The sequence below is a fragment of the Geospiza fortis genome, unplaced genomic scaffold (assembly GCF_000277835.1).
Source record: "Geospiza fortis unplaced genomic scaffold, GeoFor_1.0 scaffold237, whole genome shotgun sequence".
In the NCBI taxonomy this organism is placed as follows: Eukaryota; Metazoa; Chordata; class Aves; order Passeriformes; family Thraupidae; genus Geospiza; species Geospiza fortis.
The window spans coordinates 608,987-616,912 of NW_005054319.1; the positions used below are offsets into that span (position 1 = coordinate 608,987).

A 7,926-nucleotide genomic window follows, 5' to 3' on the forward strand; every position below is an offset into this window, starting at 1 on the left:
CTAAAATCCCTGATTTTGAGGAGCAGGGAAGGAACCCTCTCCATTTCCCTGTTTCTCATTCCCTTTGCTAAGGCTCCACTGCTGTCTCCTGCCAGAAGAGGGTGGTGGAGGAGGCTGTGCTCAGAGCTGTTATTTATGCACATTTAATTTGTTGTTACACACCCAGAAATGCAGGGACATTGTTTTTTATCTCTGTCTGTTGGTCCAGCAGGGAAATTGATACATTCCTGTGAACACCAAGAGCAAGCTGCTGCTTCCTAAGACTAAGAGAAACAGAAATAAAGAGACAGGTTTCCAAGGAAGGGCAGTAGGCTTTTCACGTGTGTGTTGGGATGTGCCACCCTGGGGGTAGATGCAGGTGGTACCCAGAAACCACAGGCATTGCAGGGATACCCTTTTTGGAGCTGGCCATGCTGCTGTGACATGGAGGTGTCACCTCTGGATGGGTTGGGGTCCCACCAGGACTCCGAGGAGCTGCTTCAGCCTCAGCCATGGCTGAGCAAGACCTGGGCACCTGGGGACAGCCAGATGGACACGCTGTGCCCTGGTGTCCCTTCTGCAGGGCAGCTGGAGCAAAGCTGAGCCATGGCAGGGCTGCAGGTCCTGCACAGACCCTTCCAGAAGGGTTTTGCTCCATCCCTGTCCCCTGAGTGTGTTTCTCTCCCTGCTTCTCTGCAGGTTCATGAACCACCGTGTCCCGTCCAACTGCAGGTACCAGCCCACGGAATACGAGCACGCAGCCAACTGTGCCACCCACGCTGTGAGTCCCTGTCCCTGTCCCTGGGTGAGGGAGGATGGTGCTCATCCCTCTGGGGAGCCACTGAGGAACCTCAAGGGACACCCAAAAACATCTTTGTTCAGCCCTGGGGCAGTCACTGAGAGCCTGAGGCAGATGTGCCCTGTGCGCTCCTGGGGATTGGGACGTTCTCCCTCCTCCTGCCCTGGGAAGTTGATTTGCATCTCCCTTGCTCTCCCCCACTGTGGCCCCATGTCCCTGGGGAAGCTGGCTGTGGGCTTGGTGGGGCAGGAGTATTTTCAAAGCTCCCTGAAAATGGATTGTTTCACAGCAAGAGCTGTGACAGGTGCCCATGGGGCTGCCTGGGTAGCAGTGGGAGGGACCTCTGCCCCCACCAGGGTTTCTTTTGGGAGCTGACAGTTCCCACTCTGAGTGCTGGGAGATGACTCAGAGACAGTCATCCTCCTTGTGCCTTCCTCCTCCTCCTCCCTACCTTCTGGACAAACTATTTTGGAGCTGCACCATGCAGGGAGGGACCCTGCCTGCCCCTTAGGGGTGGTAGCTTTGACCAGAAGCTAAAGAAACACCTAAAAAAAAAGTGGAGGCTCTGTTGAGCTGCTCAATGGAAATGCAGAGAGTCAACAGCGGGTTTGCTTCCCCTTCCAGCTCTGGATCCTGCCCAGCATCCTTGGCAGCTCCATCCTCTACATCCTCTCTGATGACCAGTGGGAAACCATCTCAGCCTGGATCTATGGCTTTGGCTTGTCCAGCCTCTTCATTGTCTCCACCATCTTCCACACCATCTCCTGGAAGAAGAGGCATCTCAGGTACCATCCCTGACTGCTTGGGAAGGGGGAGAGGGTCCAGGTGCCCCCAGTGCTGTGACTCATCTGTCTGTCCTGCAGGACTGTGGAGCACTGCCTGCACATGTTTGACAGGATGGTGATCTACTTCTTCATCGCCGCCTCCTACGCTCCCTGGTGAGTGGCTGGTGGCTGGGGGCCTTCACCTGGCCCAAATGAAGGGGAAAAAATCATCCTGGTTCCAACAAATAGAGTTTCCCTCTCTGGCTTTGCTTCTTCTTGAGGTCGTATCTCACCCCTTTTCACAAAACCTTGGAATTCAGCCTCTTGAAGTTACAAGTTGGGAAGACCCTGTGGTGGGACAGCCATGGGGGTGAGGGGCTGAACCCAGTCCACGGTGCTGCCCTGGACCCCCCTCACCCCATCCCTGGTCTTGCAGGTTGAACCTGCGGGAGTTGGGTCCCTGGGCCTCCCACATGCGCTGGATCATCTGGATCATGGCATCCATCGGCACTGTCTATGTTTTCTTCTTCCATGAGAGGTGAGTACCTGTGCCCTCGGAGCTGGAGGGTGTGTGGGAGCCGGGCCAGGAGCAAGGACCGCTGCCATGAGTTCCTTCCTCCACGTGGTGGCACCAAATAAAAAGCCAAAAGCCCCAGATGTCACCCCGGAGTCCCAGGTCCCAAGCCAGTCCACACATGAGGACATGGGACCTGCTGTGATGGCACTGCCACCCCTTCCCCTGTAGCACTACTGTGGAAATGTCCAGCATAAAACTCAGCCTCCCTCTGTGCCTGCTCCAAGCTGCCTCTCTGTCTGTCTGTCTGTCGCAGGTACAAGCTGGTGGAGCTGGTGTGCTACGTTATCATGGGCTTCTTCCCCGCCTTGGTCATCCTCTCCATGGTAAGGCCCTACTTGGGCTCAGCCTGCGGGACAAACCCCAGGAGGGGTTTGAAAACTCAGAGCAATTTGTCTCCTGTGGGTTGGTGCAGTCCCTGGGCTGTGTGAGGGATAAAGCCATTCCTGATGTGAGTGGCTCACCTTGGTTCTGCAGGAGCTTTGGGTGCCTGGCAGCACCACGTGCATCTCTCCCAGATCTCCTTCCTGGGCTCTGTTGTTTGAAAATTGTAGGATCACAAAATCATAGAATAATCTTGATTGGAAGGGACCTTAAAGATCATCTAGTTCCATTTCTCCCAGGGCTGCTGGCTCCCTGCTGCCTTGCTGGAGAGGAGGGAGTAGCAGCGGGCAGAGAAGCCCAGAGCTGCAGCTGGACACCACTTGTGGTCTCAGTGGGGTGGTGGGGAGAGGGCAGCCTGCCTTGGCCTCACTGAGCATTGCCTGCCCCCAGCCCAACAGGGACGGCCTCCTGGAGCTGGTGGCTGGTGGCTTCTTCTACTGCCTGGGCATGGTGTTCTTCAAGAGCGACGGGCGCATCCCCTTCGCCCACGCCATCTGGCACCTCTTCGTGGCCATGGGAGCTGCCACCCACTACTACGCCATCTGGAGGTACCTGTACCAGCCTGGGGCACTGGACACCAAAACCTCCCCCCGGTAGAAGCCTTAGAGACATTGTTTGTGCCACCTGGCACGTGGGGACACAGAGGGCACTGGTGACACAGCGGGCTCGCCCCAACCCACCCCCTTGCCCCATGGACAGCAGCTGTTGGTGTCCTTTCTGCACAGACAGGAGAGCCTGGAGGTTGATTTTAAATGTTTTTCTTTTTTCAGCTCGGGAACTGTTTATTATTTTAGGCAAAGGTTTCAGAACACAGTGACTGACTGGGCTGTGGGTGGTAGGAGTGACCACTCACTGGAGCTTTGCTCACTCACCTGGTCTTGAGCATCCCATGGGACTGGGAAGCTTGGCCCCACATGCCCTGGCTATGACACCCTGGGTTTGGCTCCTGGAGTCCCTAGAGTGTGCCACTGAGGGGACTGGAGGAGTCAGGATGAAGGGAGAGATCCAGTGGTGGAGGGGGATGTGGTGACACCCCTGCACCACCTGGACTGGCTCCTAAATCTCCCTGAGTCCTGCCAGCATTAACAGCTCCATCCCAAGCCCTAGAGGGGATGGTCCATACTCAACAAGCCTTACAAGAGATTGAAACTTGAATCTCTTCCAGGGCATCCCAGTCCCTGAGCACTGGGAAACCCTTTCTCTAAGCCAATATGAAGTGCACAACTCATCCATACATCCCTGGGATCCCCTGGGGACATTTTCTCCCTGGAGTGCTCGGTTTTCCTCTCCAGCCTGGTGCCAGTGGCAGCCTGAAGCACAGTCCAGCTCCCAGGCCCTGCTGCACGTGTGCCTTCAGCAGGGAGCAGAGCTGGGATCCAGCTCCTGGCATCTCCCTGACTGGGGTCAGCCCAGGGGAGTCCCTTTCTCCTGGAGGGAGGGAAGAGAACCTCCTGGGACTGGGGTCACGGGGCTGCCTGCCTTCTCTGCTCCCATTCTGCTGATGAACCTATTGCTCATCAGATTTAATTCCACTTTTGGAAAGATTCCTGGCATTCCCAGGATTGCTGCAGGGCAGGAATCCATCCACACCAAGCCTGGGTGTGAGCTGTGATGGAGAGATCCCAGTGATGCTCCGTTTTTGGATGCCTAACCAGAGCCACACAGCGGGACATGGAACATCCATCCAGCTGCTGGGAGCAGCAGAATGGCAAAACCACACCAGATCCTGCTCCCCAAACACCCTGGCAGAGCTGCTGGAGCCAGGAGGGTGTGGTGGTGTGTGCTGGGCTGAGCCTGCACCTTCCCCATCAGCCCCAAAGGAATCAATTGCCCATCACCTCTTTTTGGCCTTTGATAAATACAGCTGCAGCCTCTGGCACCACGTGGCAAGTGAAGGAGATTTGTGGCCACCACCCCACACCTCCTGTGTCTCCAGCAGCATTGCAGGGAGCTGAGCAGAGCTTAGGGCCCCCCAGCCTGTGGCTCTCCAGGGCTGTGCCACTGTGCAGCACATCACCAAAGAGGAAACATCTGGGTACTCACCCCCTCCTGACGTGGTGCCTGTGGTTGCCAGGCTGGCAAAAATATCTGCTGGGTTTTCACTTCCACAGGCAGGAGGTTCCTGAAAAAGGCTCTGGGAGCTGTCCCTGGCACCTCAGCCTGGCGTGGGGCTGCTGGGGGTCTGTGCCCAGGGCACCCTAAGGCAGCCTTTGGGCTGGGACTGCCCTGGGGGTGATGGGTGGTCTTAGGGACGGGGGTGAACAAGCTGGTGTGAGCCCAGACTGTGCTGCTGCTGCTCTGCCCAGCCCTGGCCCTGCCACCTGCTGCAGGTGCAGAGGTGGAGAAGGACGAGCTGTGAGTAACCAGCAGCTGGTGGAGTGTATCCAGGGTTGGAATAGCAGGATGCAGAGCTCCCAGAATGGGAGATGCCATATTTCCTGTCTGGCAAGTCATTACCCTTCTCTGTGCCTCAGTTTCCCCATCTGTCAAATGGGGGTGAAGACCCTGACCTACCTCACAGGGCTCGTGTGAGGACCCCGTGAAGCACTTGGAGGGCACGAACTCCTGCTTCACTTTTCCCTGGCTCTGGGGGAGCAGGTTCCCAGAGCCACCCTGGGGCACGGTGACAAGTTCAGCTCTCCCCCCCTCTGTCCCCAAATGCCATGGGGAGCCACCCTGGGGTCAGAGCAGGCAAACAGCACTCCCAGCCCCAGGCCAATGTCCCTGGCAGGGCTGAGGATGCCCAGGGACCACCACCCTGGGCTTCACCCCAAGGGATTTATCTCAGAAACTATTCTGCCATTTGTGGTCTTTTGGCCCTAATTCTGTCCCAAGGGCTCCCGAGGCACAGGGAGGTGCCAGAGGACCTTTCTGAGGCTGCTCCATTTCAGTCTCCTGCTGACAATACAGGGCAGGACACCCAGCAGGAGTTGATGGCCGGGGGTTGTTTGGGTTCAGCCTGGATTTGCAGAGTGGGCTTCTCTGTAAGTGAGAGGCTCCCCCTCTCCTCTTGCTCCTAAATCCTCCCCTTGCAAAGCATGGGGGACACAGAGCAAGTTACTGGATTGTCCTCCTGTTTTATACTAATTTTAAATGACTCGTAACATTCAGGATGTTTGTGGAGGAGGGCTCGAGGGATCTTTTTAGCATCTCATGTTTTTCACCATCCATCCTTGTTCAATCAGTATTTTATATTTAACACAGTATCGGGTCAAATACAAACAAATGTAAGGAAGATAACTCTAGTGGATGTTGTTTCCTGTGGAGTAGGATCGAAATAAAAACTCAAGATACCTCACTCTTGCCTGCTTGTTAAATCAAATTTAGTTCCCCTGCAGCATCTGGAAATAAACTCATTTTCTGTCTGACTCATCCCACGTGGCTTTTGCTCCCTGGTGAGGAGAGGAGCCACTCAACCAACGGCAGGGATGGCCCTGGGATGCTGAGCACTGACTCACCTTGGTGCAGGGATGGCACTGCCAGCTGCTGAACAAACAAACAAACAAACAAACCAATCAATCAGTGAGTTTGCTGGCAGTGCCCCTGTGCCCAGAGGTGCTGGCTGAGGACTCATCAGCAGCATCTCACCACAGCAGCTTCAGCACAGCCTGCTCCAGCCCTTTCCCCTCCTCGTGGCTGAGTCAGAGGCTGGGGTGTGGAGGGAGCCCCAGGGCTGGCACTGAGGGGATGAAGGATGCCAGAGCCACAGAGGAGGAGAAAATCTGTGGCAGACTGGGCAGGGGGTGAGCACAGTTCCCTGCTGACCCCACCACCCCACCAGCCTCTCCTGTGGGCACTGGCTCCTCTTGGAGGGCGAGAATTTGCCCCATGCTGGAGCTGCCTGGCCTGGGCTCTGCACAAGCCCTGTCTGCCCTCTGTGCCATAATTACACTGCTGCATTTCCCCAGGCTGCCAAAGTGCTCAGCAGCTTTCCCAGAAAGCCAGGGAGGGTTCCCTGCTTCCAGGGGCAGCTGAACTCACCCCCAAACCTGACCCACAACTTCCACCTCGCCCATCATTCCTGTGCTGCTGGCAATTGGGCTGGACTGGGAGGCCTCCTGACTCTGCTTTGCTTTGGTGCTGTCGTTCCCAGAGGGTGTCTGGGTGGCAGAATTGCTTTCCCACCCAGAGCACCCCTGGACAGGGAAACACCCCTTACCAAAAGGAGACATTTTCACTGAGGCAAGCAGAGTCAGTGACCATCTCAACCTGAACAAGTGCCCAGTGCAGTAATGATCCATCCCTTACTCCTTTCAAGCACCAGCCTGTGTGCGCCCTCAGCAGTCTCCAGGTCAGCTCTGGAGCTGCTTTGATAAAACCTGTTTGGCCAAAGCCAGCCTGTGCAGCTGAGGTGCTGCTGCCCTGCCTGGCTTGCTCCTGGCATTTTCACAGAATCCTAGAAAGGCTTGGGTTGGAAGGAACCTCAAAGCTCATCTTGTTCCAGCCCCTGCCGTGGGCAAGGACACCTTCCTCTAGACCAAGATGATCAAAGCCACTTCCAACCCAGCCTGGAACACTTCCAGGGATGTGGCAGCCATGGCTTCTCTGGGCAACCTGTGCCAGGGCCTCACCACCCTCACAAGAAAGAATTTATTCCCAATATTCCAGCTAACCCTGTCCTCTCTCAGTGGGAATCCATTCCCCCTTGTCCTGTCGCTCCACGCCAAAAGTCCCTCTCCATATTTTTTGGAACCCCTTTAGGCACTGGGAGGGGCTCTCAGCTCTCCCTGGAGCCTTCTCTTTTCCATCCTGATCATCCCCAGCTCTCTCAGCCTGGCTCCATAGGAGAGGTGCTCCAGCCCTCGGAGCATCTTTGCAGCCTCACTCCAACAGCTCCACGTCTGTCTGTGCTGCAGACCCAGCGCTGCATGCAGTGCCCCAGCTGGGGTCTCAGAGAGTGGGGCAGAACCCCCTTCCCACATCCCAGCCCTTCCCTCATCCCGACCCTTTCCCTGTGCCGACCCACCCCAAAACCTGACCCTTTCCCAGGGCCAACACTTCCCCAAATCCCGACCCTTCCTAAATCGCAACACTTTCCTAGTACAGACCCTTCCCTCATCTCGACCATTTCCCAGTACAGGGCCTTTCCCAAATCCCGACCTCTCCTAAATCCTGACCATTTCCCAGCACAGACCCTTCCCAAATCCCGACCATTTCCCAGCACAGACCCTCTCCCAAATCCGGACCCTTCCCCAGCACAGACCCTCTCCCAAATCCGGACCCTTCCCCAGCACAGACCCTCTCCCAAATCCGGACCCTTCCCCAGCACAGACCCTCTCCCAAATCCGGACCCTTCCCCAGCACAGACCCTCTCCCAAATCCGGACCCTTCCCCAGCACAGACCCTCTCCCAAATCCGGACCCTTCCCCAGCACAGACCCTCTCCCAAATCCTGACCATTTCCCAGCACAGACCCTTCCCAAATCC

The 7,926-nt window shown here is 56.4% G+C and overlaps 1 protein-coding gene across 2 annotated transcripts; it reads left to right on the forward strand.

Moving 5' to 3' along the window:
- The first annotated feature begins 305 nt into the window (after positions 1–305).
- Positions 306–5,798, forward strand: MMD2 (monocyte to macrophage differentiation associated 2). Of its 2 annotated transcripts, none has more exons than XM_031056574.1 (7): positions 306–320; positions 679–760; positions 1,403–1,563; positions 1,642–1,716; positions 1,979–2,080; positions 2,373–2,442; positions 2,891–5,798. In XM_031056574.1, exons 2-7 carry the CDS (start codon positions 683–685, stop codon positions 3,095–3,097), a joined length of 693 nt encoding a protein of 230 aa, XP_030912434.1. In that variant the 5' UTR covers positions 306–320; positions 679–682; the 3' UTR covers positions 3,098–5,798. The 2 variants fall into 2 exon arrangements, 1 of the variants encoding a protein (XP_030912434.1); XR_004081674.1 differs by lacking the exon at positions 306–320 and having other exon boundaries at positions 2,891–3,241; positions 3,453–5,798.
- Positions 5,799–7,926: the final 2,128 nt, after the last annotated feature.

Coding starts and splice junctions, on each gene's coding strand:
- MMD2 (XM_031056574.1), top strand. CDS start 683: ATGAACCACCGTGTCCCGTCCAACTGCAGGTACCAGCCCACGGAATAC. Junction 1,564..1,641: donor TGGAAGAAGAGGCATCTCAG/GTACCATCCCTG, acceptor TCTGTCCTGCAG/GACTGTGGAGCACTGCCTGC. Junction 2,443..2,890: donor CCTTGGTCATCCTCTCCATG/GTAAGGCCCTAC, acceptor GCCTGCCCCCAG/CCCAACAGGGACGGCCTCCT.